Source organism: Onychomys torridus, chromosome 5 (genome assembly GCF_903995425.1).
Source record: "Onychomys torridus chromosome 5, mOncTor1.1, whole genome shotgun sequence".
NCBI lineage: Eukaryota > Metazoa > Chordata > Mammalia > Rodentia > Cricetidae > Onychomys > Onychomys torridus.
In genome coordinates, this window is record NC_050447.1 from 107299779 (window position 1) to 107319212 (window position 19434).

General features: G+C 44.9%; 1 protein-coding gene across 5 annotated transcripts in view; it reads right to left on the reverse strand.

Moving 5' to 3' along the window:
• Positions 1 to 19434, reverse strand: part of Slc22a23 (solute carrier family 22 member 23) — a 168649-nt gene that overhangs the window by 14277 nt on the left and 134938 nt on the right. For all 5 annotated transcript variants that reach the window (XM_036189235.1, XM_036189234.1, XM_036189236.1 and 2 more), the window contains 2 exons: positions 8880 to 9007; positions 1424 to 1526 (listed from right to left, as the gene is read on the reverse strand). In XM_036189235.1, the coding sequence (XP_036045128.1) occupies positions 1424 to 1526; positions 8880 to 9007 (231 nt within the window). The remainder of the gene's footprint in view (positions 1 to 1423; positions 1527 to 8879; positions 9008 to 19434) is intronic.

Genomic DNA, 19434 nt, shown 5'->3' on the forward strand with positions numbered 1-19434 from the left:
GACACACACACACACACACACACACACACACACACACACACACACACACACACAGTGAGGGGCTGGGCAGTATGCACTGAGATAAGGGGCTGCCCAGTCTCCTGGGGATGCCTAAGAGATGGAAGCATTTTACGTGTGACAGGAAACCATGCTGCCACCACATGTGGACCCACGAGGGAGTTAAATTCAAAGAGACATCAAAGAAATGTCTGTGAGGTCCTTTGTTTGCCCAGATGTAGGACGAAGTGCCTTCTGTGTGCTCATTTACTCTCATGTCAACACAAGAACGTGGTCATATCCACTTGGCAGACCAGCAGACACATACAGGACACATCTTGGTTGGTGCTAGAGGGGGTAGGAAGGGAAGGCCTGAGGGCTCTGGGTCTGACCTCTGTGTGGCTCGGCTGGATTAACACTGTGATTAGATCTTTGCTCTGTTGATGGGTAGTGACACCTTTTGTACCTCAAAAGGGAACTGAGTCCCTCAGTATTTCATGTTTCACGGAGCTGTTGTTGCAGGAGAGCTATAAAGAATGGGAGGTTGCGACCCTCGCCTCTCTTCTTGAAGACAGCTTTGAGGTCTTTCCTACATACACACGAAAGTCTAAATCCCTCCTCCCAGATGACCTCTAATGCCTACTGATCACCCAGATGACCTCTACTCTAACCAAAGGTCCACTTCGTACAGCTAGGGAGGACGGGATTATGGAGCTGTTAGGTCAGACCGGAAGGAACTTCCAGGTACACACCTCGCCCTGGAACTGGGGCGGCCATAAAACTTCATGAGCCCCAGACTCAGCAGGCAGAGGGGAAGCTATATGGAGAGGCCTCTTGAGGGAGCCTGAGCTCCTGCTCTGCATTTAGGCAACATGCCACTGATCGCAGCTGCCCTCTGCAGAGCATGGACCTCTGAGCAGGTGGGCTGGTGGCTAGGAGAGCAGTTCTTTGGAGCCTGGGTGAAGGGTCTGGCTCCATGGGATCAACCCTGGTCCCTAGACAGTGCCAGGAACCCCAACCTTGGAAATTCCCTAGAATTGGATGAAGGAGACTATCCGAGTCACTCTCATAAAATGCAGAGGGAGAGTCTTGTTCTGAGGCCACAGGTGTGTGCAGGGCCTCACGAGGCATCCTGGCCTCTTTATTCTCAAAGCCCTAGAAGCTCTAGCACCATACAGGACACTGGCATAGGGCAGGTGGCTGGGCTGAGGGCAATGTTCAGTGCTGGCTGCTAGGCTTCTTGGTGACATGGTAGGTATCCTATCTTCCTTCATACCTACAGCTGGGCAACCCGAGCGCACTTCTGGGGCCTCTTTCATAGACAGGTTGAGACAGGTGGGCATGGGGCAGGCTGGGATTCAGAGTTCATCTAGGGGTGGGAGGAGGGCCCCTCTGGATCTGACTGTATGTGTTTCCCATGACTTACGAGTTGACACATAGAACCACGATATTTTTCCACAGGTTCCGCGTCCCCACCACCTTCACGATGCACACCTTCTTGGGCCTCCGTGAAAGTTCTTTCTCTAGCTCTGCAAGAGACAGACCCAGGAGCTTGAGCAGGATAGAAGGTTCCAGACATAGCTACAACACAGCTTTGGTTTCCCTATCCATTTGAAAAGGAGAAAGTCTTTGCCTTTAAGCCAGGGGAGAGGGTCTAGGCTTATGGCTAGAAATGTGCTCATGCGACTCACATGGCAGACGGATTTCCCACCACAACTAAAAGGGTGCAAAGCACACTGTCAGTGTTCATTTCCACCCAAGCTCAGGCCAGGCACACACAGACAGACACACTCCATTCATTTTGTCTGAACATATCACTCCATGATGGGACTAGGCTCTACTAAGGCCTAAATTAGGTCCTGCACATACAGCAGGTGATTTCTTTCTGCTGGAAATTGCAGCCACCTGTGCCACTAACAGCTCAGAGGCCTGCAAACCCACAAACTCATCTGCACCTTCATCTGGGGAGATAGAATGTCTTAGGACTGAAGCTACACACCACTGTCTTTAGAGGATGCTAACCTCTGAAAGACAAATAAAAAGATATGTCTATTTGTGTGTATACACGCAGACACACAGACACACACGCACACACGCACACACACACATTTGTGCATGCTTCAGTTAACAGTTGAAATGCTTTGGGGAATGGGGTACAGATCAGTGCTACAATCTGTGCCTAGGAGGCATGAAGTCCTAGGTTCCATTCCCAGAACTCAAAAAACAAAGTGTTTGGAAGCGGAACAAGATGGACAATGTGTTAGGCTTAGCCATGTGGCAGACTCTGAAGCTATGGGACTAAGGCTCTGATGAGGCTCATCCTAGCCGACCATCTAACAGTGCTCTAGTGTCCCTCCAGCATAGCTGGGAATTTGCTAAAGTCTTGGGGCTAGCCTGGCAATCTAATGGGAAAGATCAGGACATGGGAAATGCCTCATGTGGAGGGAGCTATGTGGTTACTACTTGAAACCAATGCTCACACTCAGCCTTCTGGGCCTTTCTGCTTCCTAGCTGGCTTGTCCCTGTGGAGTCATCCCCTACTTAGAAGCTAAAACAGAAAGGATGCTTCCCAGGTCCACACGGAACCCGTGCCATTAAGACTGCTAAGGTCATGAAAACAAGGAAAGACTGAGGAACTGTCAAGACCAGAGAAGGCAGTGGCCAGGTGATGGCAAACTGCACCCTGGACAGGACCCTGGAGCATGAGGGTGCTGTGGCTATGGCTCTGTATAAATAAATTGCTGATTGACCAGTAGCCAGGCAGGAAGTATAGGCGGGACAAGCAGAGAAGAGAATTCTGGGAAGTGGAAGGCGGAAGTGGAGAGACCCTGCTAGCCACCGCCACATGGCAACTTATAGATTAATAGAAATGGGTTGATTTAAGATATAAGAACAGTTAGCAAGAAGCCTGCCATGGCCATAATTTTATAAGTAATATAAGTTTCTGTGTGTTTACTTGGTTGTGTCTGAGCCGCCGAGGTGAGAGAGATTTGTCCTGACCTCCGGCCAGGCAGGACCAGAAAAACTCTAGCTACATGAGGGGCCAGTGATAAGAAAGCCAGCTCTGAGTAGAGGCTGGCACTTGGCTAGCAACAGTGTATGCTTGTATCCAGTTTCCTGGTTTTGACAAATGTGCCATGGTAATATCAGACCTTAGCAATGGCAGAAACTGAGTCAGGAGTATACACAAGCTCTGCACTGTCTCAACTTCCCTGTATATGTGAACTAGTTCCAAAATAAGACATTTAAATCTTAAAAATGTCTGTGGGACTAGGGACTTGGAAGCATATACTACCCTCTCTGTGTGTCTGGGTTCTGAAGCCTTGGCTTTAAATAACCTTCTGAAAAATTGTATTAGGACTGAACATGTACACTTCTTGTTACTATTCTCTAAACAATTCAGTATAACAACTATTTTCCCAGCACTGGCCATCATGAGTAGCTCAGAGATTATCTAGTGTGAACAGGAGGTTGTGTGTGGGCTCTATACAGACACTATACCATTACATACAAGGAAGCTGAGCTCCTGTGAGTTTTGGTATCCTGGAGGTTGTGAAATAGTCCCTAGATGTAGAACAATGACAGCTGTTGCTTCCTGCTTCCCTGAAAGATGCACCTCTCTAGGTCAGTCATATCCATCCTCCTATTTCATTTTTCACAAACCTCATTCATAACAGTTTGAAGAAAAAAAAAACTTATTTTAAATAGAGAGCTAGTAGTCCAGTGAGCTATATGGTGGCATACCCAATATCCCGTGAGTTTGAGGCCAGCCTACTTACTCTAACAGAGACTTCCAGGCCAGCGAGGTTTATATGGTGGGGTAAAAGAGGCATGTGCATGGGTGGGGGTAGGACATTTAGACATTTTTTATCGAACTAGTTTTGTTTAATGTTAAAGATGGGGTACTATTAGGTTTCTCAGACTGATCCCAAACTCATAGGTCAAGTGCTCCTCTGGCCTCAAGATTCATAAATTCTTGGGATTATGAGCATATGCAATCATACTTACTTCTAAATAAATTTTAGACTCAGTGTCACCCAGGACATAGAAAAGACAGAATAAATTTTTCCTGTGACTGAAGGAGAATGTGCCAAGTTTCCAGAATATTCTTCCTTTTCATATTTAGGGTGAGAACTTAGCATAGGCTAACATGGCTGGTATTCTGGCTGCCTCTCCACAGACCCTCTCAGCTCCAGAAGTCTCTTGACCTATTTCATCTCAGCAAAAACAGGCTAATTTGACTTATTGATGCCCTTTCTCTATGGTTAAAGAACAATACACTCATGAATCACTTATTGAGCGGGTCAGGGGATACAGTCTGAGAATTATGTCATCAGGCGATTCTGTCATTGTTTAAATATCACAGAGGGCTCACAGAACCCTAGATGATACTAGTTGGCTTCTGGGCAGAGACATGAAAAACAGGAGATGCGTGAGGCTGTTGCCAGACTCATATAGTATACTGCATCGTAAGAAACACTTTAAAAAATACGGAAGCCATTCTAAAACGACAGTAAAAAGTATAGTTTCGTGGAGACACAAGCCACCAGTCTTCTCGTTGTTTTTCGCTGTCTGTCACTGTGTGCGCCATCCTTCTAGAGAGCTGGCAGTGCAACAAATGCACATAAGACCACCACCAGAAGCATGAGGAAATGCACCTCACTCTACGACACTCTATATTGCTTAGAAAATATTCTGCTCTGTGAAAAGTCTAGGGACCGTAGTTGTGTGTGTGGTCCTCTGGTAACAGACACTTTGGTGCATAGTGCAGGACTGTATTTGTTAAAGAGCTTGTAAATACGACTGGCAGATATACTCAGATCCAGTGGTCTGGGTACTTTCACTGTTATAGACATATCAGAAGTCAGCTCTTATAGGCACCCTTTCTCAGCAAACATCCAAGAAGGAAATTAAAACATCTGTTAGCATGTTTGAGTTTAAAGGTGTTTCTTTTTCAAAAGTGGTCCATACACAGCTGCTAATGTATTATTGCAGATGAACTAGTATGTCAAAGAAGCTATAGCAATTGTATTATGACCTGAGGGTTTTGTTTTGTTTAAATAACATTAAACCCTAGAACCCAGTCTAAGAATTGACTGTAGTCTCAGTGGTAATTGCATTATTCTAAAGGGAATTAAATTAACTTTTCCAGCACTATTGATATTTTGTCAGGGTCTCTGGTACTCATACCACTGGCCCATCATCAACACCACTAAATGGGGGCAGCTTCAAGTGTTTTCTTCTGGGTATTCTAAATTGTAGGAAGCATTAGCTAACTGCTGAGGCCCTGTGCAGTCACTGGAAACAAGGAGCTTCTTGTCTCTCTAGCCCAAACTTCTTGCATTAGGAGATGAAAACAAACAGGTGCCGGGCAGCCGATAAGAGGACAGCATTGGTTGGGTTGCTTCTCTGAAGTTTGGAGCAGAGTGCCTCAGCCTGCGTGGTTCAGTGCTGTCAGAGAATTTCAAACTGAGACACGGGCAGACTTAATGTTGGCATGCTAGGTGTGTCTATCCCTGCTCCACATTTCCTTGACCCCTGTGGTCAGTGCACAAGGTCTGGGAGCAGCGAGAGTCCCCCACCTGGGAAGGAGCTCATCTCTGTTTCTTTGAACCCTCTTGGAAGAGCTGACACCAGGTTAGTTGGCCTTCCTTTCTTTTTTTGTGGGCTACAGGCAACACAGGAACAGCAGTCTTTACTTCTGCTGTAAATGGTCAAAATCTTGAGTCAGCCCTGGGGAGGAGAGCTGTCATACTTGGGCATATCATGACACTGATAAAGTGACATTTGGGAACACACCCAAATGTCCAATTTAGCTGTATATGTCCACAAAGACCACCACTTATGCTCAAATAAAAACAGAAGACAGCTTTAAAAGAATAGAAATGGGAAGTTCTGGGAGATCAAGTTTTCTTTTAGCATAAGCCCAAGACTAGCATGCATTAATGGGGCATTATTACATTCCAGCTGAAGGCAGTTTTCTGCCCAGAGGCACCCTAAGGAACAGCCCTGCCTCTTCCTGGCTCTGAAGCCCTGGATTCCTGTATGTCATGAGTATTCATGGAACGCTGCTATCCACGGGTCTCCTTTGGTGTTGGGGTACAGCCTGGGCACTTCAGCAAAGGCTCCATGGGGTAGAAGTAATGTTGACAAACTCCTGTTTATAGCTGAGATGGGTGGAGGCTGTGTAGAGTATAATGGTTGACCTGGACTTGAGGAGCTAGCCTTGAGGATGGAAGAATGCATCTAAGAGGGTGGGACTTTCATGAGCTGGCGCCTATGAAAGGAAGAACATGGGAGCCAGATATAGACCATCGGCCTGGGGGAGGTAGAAATTAGGTAGGGTCTCTAAATCTACATGTAAGCTGTGCCGCTCACCCCTGAGGAACGGAGGGGCCACTAGAGCAGGTGATATGACTGTATTGTTCCTGGGCTACTGATGGAGGAATGGAGGACAGAGTAGCAGGCAGACCTGTGAGTACACATGAAAACTAGTTGGGTAAGAGCCCCAGGCTTGATGGGGGCCTACATGAGGCACGGTGAAGATGATTACATGGGAGAAACTACTCTGAACTAAGAAAGTTGGAGTCCCAGAGAAAACAGACTCTTCTTCCCCCACGTGCAGGGCAGTTTTGTATACTGGTGTCTGAATGCATCTGGAGTGGGGGAGGGGACAGAGAGCCAGGGTGAGTTAGCATCCCACAGTGACCACAAAACAATGACACATCCCGGTGAAGGGTGAAACCTTTCTCCTCTTTGTTAATCACCATGGGGGACTAATCACTTCTTACTTGGCCTGCTGCCTGAGATACAGAAGAGAAATATACCCCAACCAAACTTGTAAGCAAAGAAATGGGTTGGAGGAGGGCTAATATCACTTTCCAAAAATAGGGACATGAGTCAGTATAATTAGGATTGAGAAAACAAGCTTTTCCCAGATAACATTTTAACCTGAAAGACGTGGAGTGTGATGATTTAATTAGAAGGCCAGAGACAAACGTGCAATAAGACCTGAGGACAGAAGCTTGCAGGAAGCTATGCATGGTCCAAACCAAGCTGGCCTGGCCCGAAGAGTTCTTCAGTAGCATCCTTTCCCATAAGTCTCCATGGTTGCCCTATTCTCAACATCACAAGAAAGTCACTTTGGCTGGACTTCTTGGGTTCAACTCCCATTCTACTTAGTAGCCAACTGACCTCTGGCAAAGCACCTCAGCCTCCCAGTGTCACGGTCTCCTCATCTGCAAACAAGGAGCAAGCACTACAGTATGTATCCCTTGTAAATGTGCTGCTGAGAAGAAATAGGTTCATATGCATACCACATATAGGATGGAACATTAAGAATGAGTTGCTTTTTGCACATCATTTAGAGAAGAGGATTGGAACATAGGCATCATGTATTGTCTTGTTTACTGTCACTGCTCCTGAGGAAGGGGGCCTCAGATGCCCCTCCGAAGAGCCAATTCAGTGTTCTTCAAGTAGACCAGCCATGGCTTGCATCCTTCAGTCCTGGGAATTCAGAGCTTTTGGTTGGCCTGACTGTTCCTGGCTGAGCTGAAGGACTTGGTAGACCACATGTCACACAGCAAGTGGTTGTGGCTCAGCCTTTGTGTCCTGGGCACAGGTAAAGATAGGTATGCTACCCTTGTTGAGCCCCTAGATCTTCTGAATGGGAGTCCAATAAGAATGCTCAAAGCTCTTAAGATCCAGGTTGCTCACACACTCCCCCCCCCCCAATTGCAAATGGGGACCTGCAAGGTTTGTTCTCTTGCCTGGCACAAGTTCCTGCTCACATGTGTCTCAAAGCCAGACTTACCTAGTCATTTTGACTACAGCCACTTGCTATTACCCTCTATCCTCTGTTTTATTGCTTTATCCCTCCTACTGAATGTACATCTAAGACACCCTCCCCTGCGTATGTACCCCATCTCTGAGCTCCCTAAGAGTCAAGCCTAGCCTGCTTCCTTCTTTGTTCTACCACAGTGTTGGGTGCCATCAGATGCTTAATAAGTGTCTGTATTCTGAATGAATGGTCATCACATGATTCTAGTCACTGAGAAAGTCTAGTCATATTCATAATCTTTCTCTCTCTCTCTGCATTTCTTTCCTTGGGGATTTTATGAAGCATACAGGTTTTCATGTTAACATGGTGGGTCAAAGCTGCCATTTTCCAAAGGGACTCTATAGGTCCCTTGCATTAGTCTTTTCTAGAGCGTACTACACATGCACATTCCTAGGGTTTCTTTCACATCTTCTAGGTCAGCATCTTGGCATGTCAGGGAGGAGCCAGGAACCTGGCTGTGAAGAACTTCCTGGTGACATTTACAGACTCCCAGCTTGAAAGCCCCACTTAGCTTGGCTGATGCCCTGATTCACAGGAATTCTATGGATCTGAACCACTCTACAAAAATAGTTCATGTTTCCATTTCTTCCCTTGACCAACAAATAGGTCATGGCCATAAATAGATAATGGCAGCCCTTCGAAGATCATATTCAAGAAGAGAGGTCACTTACACCATCCATACCTCAAACCAAGGCTTTAAACACAGTAGGCAGTCAGGAAAGGAGGTGCTGGGTATCACACAGCTGAATATGCCTGATAAAGATGGGTATGTATCCAACTTGCACCCTGCTTTTGGTTTTGTATGGGCTCTAAGGAACATGATGAGTGTGCAAAGAAACTAGCACCTAAAGTCGAGAGAATCTGAGTTTATTTTTATTTTATTTATTCAGTTTATTTCACGTTCAGACTGTAGCAGCCACTGCTGCCTTTCCAAACCTTTGCAAACCATGTGGGCACAGGTGCACAGACCAAATACTAGCTAGGACAGTTCTGTCCGACAAGACCAGCCCTCAGGCACCCTGGCCAGCCATAGCGTACTTACCTGGCATCACTCCCTTGATGTCACTCTCAGGGCTCACACAGTTCTTCTGTGTGATGTACAGGATCAGCTTCTTCGCTGCCTCAAACTGCTGGGTAGCCATTAGCCATCGGAGAGACTCGGGGAATATCCTTCAAAGACATAAAGGGAACGGCTGAATGGCTTCCATTCTGTTTCACTTCAGTTGTGTGATATAGGGAAAGTCAGGATGGACTCTGGTAAGAGGTTAACCATGATGAACTGACCCCTGCCTTGCCAGCTCACAGGCATCTTGAAATGGATCTAGCAGATGGAAACAGTGGATATTGTTATGATCTGAATGTAGGTTCCTCTATCCCCAAATGAAAAGCTATGATAAAGTATATTTCAAATTATAGGCATTTTAAAAGATAATCAAAATTAATGTTTACTGGTCTGTATTTATTAAAAATTAATTTGGCTAACAGAACTTGAATAAGTAGAAATACCCAAAAATGCCATCAGTAAAATGTGGCATTTTAAAATCAGATCTTTTCTTTATATAGAAGTAATAGAACAAATGCTAATGCCCATGGTTTAAATTCCATCTTGCTGGTGTATTTGGATGTAGTGTCTTTTCTTAATTTACTGAGATTGTAGATCATTAACATTCATTTTCCCCCCTCAATGTATGGACTTAAAACCTTAAAATCCAACATAAGTATCAGTGTAGCCACATCTGTATTTGATTCCAGTACCCTGTGATTTGTGTTAGGACCTCTTCTTGCCTTTATTAATCTGACAGTGCAGGTCACTTTGTAGATTATCTGTAAAACCTTAAAATATACAACAATGGGGGGAGGGGTCAAAGTAACATTATTTATACCAAGTGCTCATGGACATTAACCCCACGGCAGGGAATCAAAGCCATAAATCTGTGGTGTTTGAGTAGCATCATTTTGTTCAAATCAAAATTTTGTTTACGAAGCAGCTATCTTTGTTCTCAGAATTTCCCAGGAGAACAGTGCTGGGCCCAGGGTACACCTGACCCTCAGGAAAAGGTTCTTCCTCTTGTCCCAGGCTTCAGAGCCATTGGCAGAGACCAAACTGCATTTAGTAGGCATGGTTCAGTGGCTTCCAAATTGTCAGGCCTCTGGGACACTGTATTATCCCTAATAGCATTCAATCTTTAGCTCCTCTTCATCATCCCTAAAGGTTGGGTCCTCAGACAACAGGGTCTGCATAACTAAAATAATTCTACCTTACGGTCTTTTCCAGATTGCAAGGCTTGTAGGATAGGTTTGGACTGCATGGTGATCCTTCATGTTTGAAGACATGGGTGTAGGCCTCTCATGAGCTCAGACTCTTGCTAGGCACTAAATGATTTTCTTTTTTTTCTGATGAAAACTGAGCATTATCACTATAGGTCCGTCTTTAATGGATCTACTCTTGATTTCAAGTTTTATGGAGGGAAACCTCTGTCAGTGTGACACATAAGGTAAAGATACACACTCAGCGGGTGACATGGATCAGACCCTGCATGTCTGACATAGGATGGGACAGGGCAACTGAGGAAGGCAATGTCTGGGACTCAAAGGAGAGGCAGAGCCCCTCTGGCCCTGTTTCAGAAAATAAGCGAGTTCTGGGTCAGCTCAGCATGCTGTGTGATGTGTGTGGGGACAGGACCCAGAGGGAGATATGGGGGTATGAAATTGTATGCTAGATTTGAGGAGTTGAAAGCGGGTAAAGCATCAGGCTGGGTGTGAAATGGGAAGGGATGAGGTGAAAGGGGAGAAGAGGGGAGAGGAAGGAGGAAGGAACTGGCAAGGACAGGGAGATGGTGGGGGATATAAGGACCAGCAGCCACAGGATCAGGGTAAAGGGAAATCAGGACTGCACTCTCTCAGGAGATACAGGTGGGCTCACACCAGCCACACAATTGCCTCCAACAGCAGGCAATCCTGCAAATCACCTTCCATCACCAGACTGGTGACTGCAGGCATTGTTCTACCAGTAACACAGGCCAAGCTTCTGATAATGCTCCACTGTTTACTCATTTGACAGCTGGGAAAGTTCAGGCTGAGAATATCCATGAGCATTGCTCAGAACACTCAGCTATCAGATGACAGATTGGATGAGTTGAGAGCTTATTTCCTTAACCTTAGACACAGCAAAGCAGTACGCCAAGTCATCCAGACAGCTGATGTTGGAAAGTACTGTCCTTATGAGGATTTTCTAGGGGTATACAGAAAGGCACAAGCCTCAGGGTGCATGCACCAAACACTTAGGTTTTAAGATGTATTCAAATGTATAGCAAAGTCATAAAGAATTGAGCTGTGGCTCATGGGAAGGCCCAGGAGCTTGTCAGTTTGGATAATATGGTGGGAAGTTTATGGAATTTCTCAGGACACATGTATGATATAATAACGCTCTAAAGCTTAAAAACTCAGACAGAGATGAGCATGGAGGCTTACTCCTATAATCCCAGTACTCAGAAGGCTGAGACGGGAGAACTGCTTTGAGTTGAAGGCCACTGGGGCTACCTAGTGAACCTCAGGCCAGCCTGCATTACAGAGTAAGACCCTGTCTTAAAAATCCAAACCTGGCCACAGCTTGGGACCTGTGAGAGACATATCTCTAAAGTTCAGAGACATAGAATATTTCAACCCAAAATGACAAAACCACATGAGGCAGATAAAATCCACATCTGCCCAGTGTACCTCATGCTTGAAAAGCCACGAAGCAGAAATAAGTAAAAGGATCTCTGATTTGGGAGGCATGGAAGTTGCACGATCAGTTTATTGGAAATAAACTCTTGGTGGACGAGCACTCAGAGCTGACTCTGAGGAGTGAAGTCTAGGAGAGGAAGCTCCTGGTCAATGTTGGGTCAGGCTGTGGGGAACAGAGAGGGCTAGCAGTCATACCCTGGGAATGGCGGCAGTCAGTGATAGGCATGCAGAGGCATTCCAACTCCTCTGGTGGGCACAGGAGCCTCACATACAACAGATGCCTGATGTATCCCACTGTCCTAACACAGGACCCTGGTGATGCCCAAGAGTGGCAAAGTGACAAAACTAATTTCAGTACCAGACAGGGATCTCTGTTTGGCATGTGTCCATATGGCCAATGACCTCAACCCATCCTTTCCACTCTAGTATTGACATCCTGTTAGGCATCAATACTAGCACAAGTAGATTTGGAACTTGGCCTTTAGAATTCTTTCTATATGATACATGTTTTGGTATTCTTTATCTTCTTCATTTTTCCCCCTGGAGACAGGGTTTCTCTGTGTAGCTTTGGAGCCTGTCCTGGAACTTACTCTGTATACCAGGCTGGCCTCAAACTCACAAAGATCCCCCTGACTCTGCCTCCCAAGTGCTTGGATTAAAGGTGTGCACCACCACTGCCCAGCTGTTTTTGTTATTCTTAAAAAGCAGAATTAGGGCTAGTGAGATAGCTCATCAGGTAAAGATGCTAGCTACCAAGACTGAGGACCTGAGTCCTAGCCTTGTGACCTGCATGGTGGAAGGAGAGAACCAACTCCTGCAAATTGTCTTCTAACTTCCACATGTTCAACACACACACACACACACACACACACACACACACACACACACACACACACAGAGAGAGAGAGAGAGAGAGAGAGAGAGAGAGAGAGAGAGAGAGAAATCAATTCAATTTTTAAATGATTTATTTATGTATATGCATTTGCCTGTGTGAGTTTATATATATCATGCATGCAGGTGCCTGTGGAGGCCAGGGGGTATCAGATACCCTGCAACTGGAGCTATAGGCTATTGTGAGCCACCTAATAAAGAAACTGGAACTGAACATGTATACTCTGCAAGAGCAGTAAGTGCTCTTAACCACTGAGTTATCTCTCCAACTCTATAATTTTTTTTTTTTAAAAAGCAGGATAACTATGTTTTAGAAAGATTCTGCACCAAACAGCAAAGTGTGGTCCTAAAGCTTTATATAAAAACTTTATATGGAGCTCTTCATAAATGATGCTACTGTATCAAGAGAGAAAATGTTCTCCCTGATAGGCTTGTTCTCTGTTTCTCTGTCCTTCCCCTTTCTCTTCCTCCCTCCCTCTTCTTTTCTAAGGCTGTCCAATCAAGGCAGCCCAGGCTTGACTAGAACTCAGGTCAACCCTTCCGCCTCAGCCTCCTGAGAGCTGGGATTACAGGCCTGCATTACCACTCCCTTCTGTTTCTTTAAGCTGAACGGGAGCGTTTAGCTTAGGCAATCTCTTCCTGTGCCCGCCTCAGCTCATATATGGCAGAGCATGGTAACTTAGGATTTGACAGTAGTAACAGGGTTCTAACGCATGTTCCCATTCTCCTCTCTCTCCTGGAGTGCATCTGAGCTAAGCCTAGGCCTGCTTTTACACTGCAGTCATTAGCTGTGGAACTGTCCAGTGAAATCAGCAGTTAAAACTTGGTACACGGAAAAAGCATCCTTCTCCTCCACTTGAATGTCAGCACAGGTCCAGGGTAGAAGCGAGAGAATCTTGGGAGAGAATAAAGGGATTTCTCTCAGGTGAAGAGGAGTCTGGACATTACAGGCATTGCAGAGAGACCCTATGGTAAAGCTGAAAAGAATTTCCAGATTGGAAGTAGACTAAGAAGCACTGCTCTTAATGGAGATCAGGATGTAGACAGAAGTGTGCTGTTCAAATGCACCTGCACTCACGACTGGAATAGGGATAAACAGGACAGAGTGGACCGAAGCCTAAGGCTTACTCTGCCCCTTCCTGCTGAAAACGCCTTGCAGCAGGGCAAAAGCTGCTGTTTGAACTTCAACTGCACAGCAATTAATTTGAATAATTGAACTGTGATTGAGTTCTCTGTTCTGTTTTTTTCCTTCCTTCTTTCTTTCTTTCTTTCTTCCTTCCTTCCTTCCTTCCTTCCTTCCTTCCTTCCTTCCTTCCTTCCTTCCTTCCTTCCTTTCTTCCTTTCTTTTTTTCTGGTGCTGGGGGCATTTCCTAACTGGTCACCAGTTATCTATGTGGGATGTGTGCAGATTGACGACTTGCAAATGACTTCCTTGTAGTGTAACGTCTTTATTTGATCCAAAGAAGCACCAATGACTCTCAAGTAGTCTGTGTGCTTTCCAAGTCTCAAATCTGAGATGAAATACGGTAGTTGGAAAGGATGTAAATAGAATTTGGAGTAGTTTGATGTGAAGGTAATAATTAGAGTAGATCACAGGTTTTTTAGTCTTCAGAAATTTGCAATAAAGGAAATTTTGTTATTATAATTTTTAGTAATAAATATATACAACTGATTAAAATTTTTAAAAATTGGTACATGGTACTATAAGGCTGATCATTTGTCCTTAAAGTTTAAAAGTAATAATTTTCTTGTCCAATGGGAGAATCTAGTATCTCCAAGCTTCCAATCTGGGCAGTCTATTTTGTTCACTAACATACATTTATTATACAAAAGAATCAATTTCATTATAACATTTTCATTAATGTATATCATATATTTGATTATACCTCCCATCACCCTCTCATATCATCTCCCACTGTCCTTTTCCCAAGTAGTTTCTTTCTGTTTTCATGTCTTAGATACCTATTTCTAAATCTAGATTGTATAGATGAGAGAAAATATGTACTGTTTGTCTTTCTGAGTCTGCCTTATTTCACTTAACATGATGACTCCAGTTTCATTCACTTTCTTGCAAATATCATAACTTCATTCTTTTTTATAGCTAAATAAAACTCCATTGTGTATATACACCACATATTCTTTATCTATTCACCCCTTGATGGGCACCTGGGCTGATTCCATATCTTGGCTATTGTGAACAGTGCTACTGTAATCATGGATGTGCATGTCTCTGTGTTCACTGACTTAGTCCTTCTGGTATGTACACCCAGGAGTGATAATGGCCGTGCATGGGTAGCTTTGTAAGGAAGCCCCTATGATTCTAATAGTTGTGTGGACTGCTTTTTTGAGGCTTCATTAAATATGAATTCTGGTAAGAGGCCAGTTGGGAAATTCTCTGAATAAAAAGCCTGTGTGTTCTGCTTAATTCACTGTACTAGGACATTTACTTATAAATAAAATACAGAAAGGAAATAAAACTAACTGTTAATGCTTTATTAAATTAGTTGTACCCTTAAGTCATTTCTTATTTGTTTTGTGAAGTATTTGGTTTTAGGGCGATACCTGTGTACACAAACACGCCTTCCTGTCTGTGATTCAACTGGGACATCATTCACAGAATAAACACGCATGGATCAGTTGGAGTCATTATGGCGAAGAGCTACACTTTGGGCCCCAAGAAGTTATTTTGTTGTGAAGGAAAGCATGCTAATACCTACTGCACCACTGAACTATAGTTCAGCCCAGTCTGGGACCTCTATTAAGCAGACTCACTGGAAGGACACAAAGTCTAGCCCAGAGAGGGAAGCAGGCCCAGTGGAACTTTGTGGAGTGACCTTTCCATATGTGTACATGAAAGTGAGTATAGGCAGAGCTTGGGCTACTTCTGACTGAAGAGGGGACTCTAGTTGTTGATTCTCTGGGTTTGATCAAATACTGGACAGTTAAAAAACTCTAGTGAGGTTCAAAAGAAAACAAAGGAACAGTAGCCAAGCTAAAGACCTAAATGGAATTAAAACAACTGGCAGTTATTCAAAGGTGTCCAATGTTCTTCACAAACCAAGGCCCCATAATTCCCTGAAAAAATGGTGGTAGAAATACATCAGGATTTCCATGAATCTGTGGTACACGGTTAGTAGAATGACACAGAAGCCTCAGTAGGCCAGATCCCCCGCATTATCTGTTAAAATTTGGGGCTAAATGCCACCTCTGAAAGGTAGAATTATGTCATGCTGCACCCAGCATCCTCACAGTGCTGCAGGCTCAGGGCACACAGTACACAGCATTCTCAGGGTGCTACAGGCTCAGGCCATGTAGTACACAAGCATTCTCAGGGTGCTGCAGATTCAGGTAGGGCACATGAAGCCTTTTTACAGTATACCAATTCTGAATACATAGGGCTTGACATAACCCTAAATGTTCCTCTCTTCATGTTTTTAGCAGATAAAGACTCAGAATTCAGCTTCCATACAGACACCTACAATCTGTAACCTTGTATGCAGCTGGTGTTCATCCACCCACATACCTGAGTTAATATTTGCCACTTTCTACCTCCTCCTCCTTTGGAAAACCTATGTGTGGAAGTGATCATCAGGCCACAGAAACCACATGGCACACAGGACGTTAAACGTGCAGTGCTGTATGGGGAGCTGATTTGACATCTTTAGCAAGTGATAAAGAAAATGTGCTGTTCAAACAGGCCAAGTGGTACAGGCCTGAAATCTCAGCACCTGCCAGGCTGAGACAGGGCAACTGCAAGCTCGAGGCCAGCTTGGATTATAATAGTGAGTTCCCTGCCAGCCTGGATAATTTAGCAAGATCTTGTCTCAAACTAGAAACTACAAAGGAGCTGGGAATCCCGTTCAGTGGTAGAGTGTTCACTTAGCATGTACTGGTTCTAGATTTAATCACCAGAAAGAAAGAGTGGGGGAAAAGAAAGCGAGGCGAGGAAGAGGCAGGAGGGGTGATGGGCTTTTGCTGTTTCTGCATCTAATTGGAATTTTATTGGCACCCGTGTTTGCAGCTCTCTGCAGGTGGTCCAATCAACCTGCTCCAGGGGCCACCTTCTGACCTCAGCCTGGGCTCTAATCCTATGCCCATCAGGGTGGCAGACCGATACCACGGCTACAATATCTACTTGTCATGTGCAAGCCTCCTGCTGGCATCTGGCAGATGCTTCATCATCGCTGTACACACACCTCTCCTGGCTCCCACAGAAACTTATCCTGATTCAAATTAGCCAGTTCCAAAGCCCGAGTGAGGCCAAACGGCCACTCTTTTGGGACTGGTTGCATGGATCCGTTGAGACTCATTCTATCCATCTAGGTGGACTCTGAGCAGCTGCCAGAGCAGCAGTCATTTGACGCCGTTGCCAGAAGCCATCCACCTGACCTGAGCCAGGCACTGACAGCTCAGAATCTAACACACGTGCTCACCCTGGCTGCCCTCTGTCAGTTTTCCAGGCTGCAGTGGCCCTTGGGCTGGCCTTTGGCAGCCTAGGCTGCTGGGGTAGGGCAGTGAGATGGGTTTGTGAAGCATGCCCTGGCCCTGGGGACAGCAGAGGCTCACTACCCTGGTACGGCGCTTGCACCATGTCAGAGGGCCATACTTCCCTATTTTCTCAGGCCTCTCTCCACCTCTGCCGGTAAGCACATGTGCTGGTCCCTGGTCTGAACTCAGAAGCTTAAATGAGGCAGCCTTTTACCTGAGGGCTCCTTAACATCCTGTGTCAGCAGCAAACCCCAAACACCGGCGGAGACACTTGCAGCTCACTTCAACTTTCATGATTGGAGTATGCACTACCATTTGCATTTCTAGGGCCGTGTTTTTAATTATTTCTTTCACAATTACATAAACATGCATATATGTGCTTTGATCATATTTCCTCCCCATACCCTTCTCTTTCCTGCTTTTCTCTCTCTCTGTCTCTCTCTCTCTGTCTCTGTCTGTCTCTCTCTGTCTCTGTCTCTGTCTCTCTCTCTCTGTGTGTGTGTGTGTGTGTGTGTGTGTGTGTGTGTGTAAATGCACAAGCATGTTCCATTGAGTTTAATTAGAGTTGCTCCTGGGAGCATAGGTTGGGGGCCAGTTATTGACTTGAGTCAGGGCAGCGTAACAGAGGCTGCACCACTGAGGAAAATGAACCCTTCTCCACCAGTATACATTTGCCTTCTGTTGGCATTACATGATGCTTCATTACCCAGTCTAGATAATGTAGAGATAGGAGGATTTTAAAGTGTGCTCTCTCTCTCTCTCTCTCTGTTTTTTGTTTATTTGTATTTTTGTTTCGTGTGTGTGTGTGTGTGTGTGTGTGTGTGTGTGTGTGTGTGTGTGTGCATTTGAGACAGAGCTTCTCTATGTAGTCCTGGCTGTTCTGGAACTCTCTATATAGGCAAGGCTGGCTTTGAACTCACAGAGATCCACCTGCTTCTGCCTCCTGAGTGCTGGGATTAAAGGCGTGTGCCACTATACCTGGTGAAGCCTTTTCTTTATATTTATTTCAAGTCCCCAGATCAGCTGTGTAATGGTCACTGCAGCCTGTGAAAGGATTGCTGCATACTGACTCAGGTTCTCAGAGACTGTAATTTCTGTGACTCATCTCTTTCCCTTTCCTGTGTGAGTAACTGTTGATAGAGCTGAGTTCCTTGTGTACAGGGAACCCATAACCTTGTTTTATCTGGGATAGAATCTCTTTGTATAATGTGGCATTTTGAAATGAAATTGGTTTTTATGGAGGATCATGTTGTGCTCCTCATGCTAGGAGAGAAAAGCAGACTGGTAATTACTGAAACACACATGCCCGCACACACATCTTTTAAACTCATTTTAGCAACAAGCATCACAATGAATTAATCCATTTAAAGCATTTTCATTGTGCCCCTATTAGGATAGGTAGTAATACCCTGGTGACTAAAAGAAGTGTTTTTGACATTGTTAGAGGTAACATGAATCTTCCAGGATGAGAAGCAAGTTCTGTGCCAAGTACATGCTACCCTTGGTAACCCAGGTACTTTCTAGGCCTAAGAGCATCACAGCATGTGGGACAAGCTGAGCAGCTGGTGGCACTCCTGCACCTAGCAGCCAAAGCACATCTGGCAAGCCATGGAGTATCTGTGTGCCTCAGTTTCCCTATCTGCATAGGAGGCTATCACAATTCTACTTTAAGGGCCCTTGGGCAGATCAAGGGCACATAGGGATGTAACGTGCTTAGTCTCGCCCCCAAGAACAACTTTCAGCTGGTGCAGTGATGCACACCTGCTGTCTCGGCAGCTTTTTAGGAGGACTACTTGAGCTCAGGGGTTGAAGGCCAGCTTGGGCAATATAGCAAGACTCTACTTCACAAACAACAAACAAACAAATAACCCCCAAAACCTTCTAAAACTAAGCTGAAGAAATGATAAAATTCAATGATTCTGCTTCAAATAGGGTTTTTAATATTTATTTATTTATTTATTCATTCATTCATTCATTCATTCATTCATTTATTTATTTATTTATTTATTTATTTATTTGTTAGTTTTTGAGACAGGGTTTCTCTGTGCAGCTTTGTGCCTTTCCTGGATCTCACTCTGTAGTTCAGGCTGGACTTGAACTCACAAAGATCCACCTGCCTCTGCTTCCCAAGTGCTAGGATTAAAGGCATGCGCCACTATTGCCCGTCTCAAATAGTTTTTTAGTAATATTTATAAATTAAGACCATTTACTATATATGATTAAATGGTTAGTATTTTTCAACTGAACATAACTAGCTTGAGGCCATTTATGTTTTCTAATACATCTCCTGAAAATTTTAAACATTAAAATCTCTTTGACACAGGTACTTTCCCCTAAATCTCTCTCTCCACCACCCTGGTGCTCGTTTCTTCCCCAGCTGCTAAGTGTGTAGTTGCTTCCCCCTCCTTCCCACGGTCACACGGCTCATTTGTCCCCTGGAGGACTGGCGCCGATACTTATTCTCCAACGCTCCCCTTCCCTTCATTTCCCAC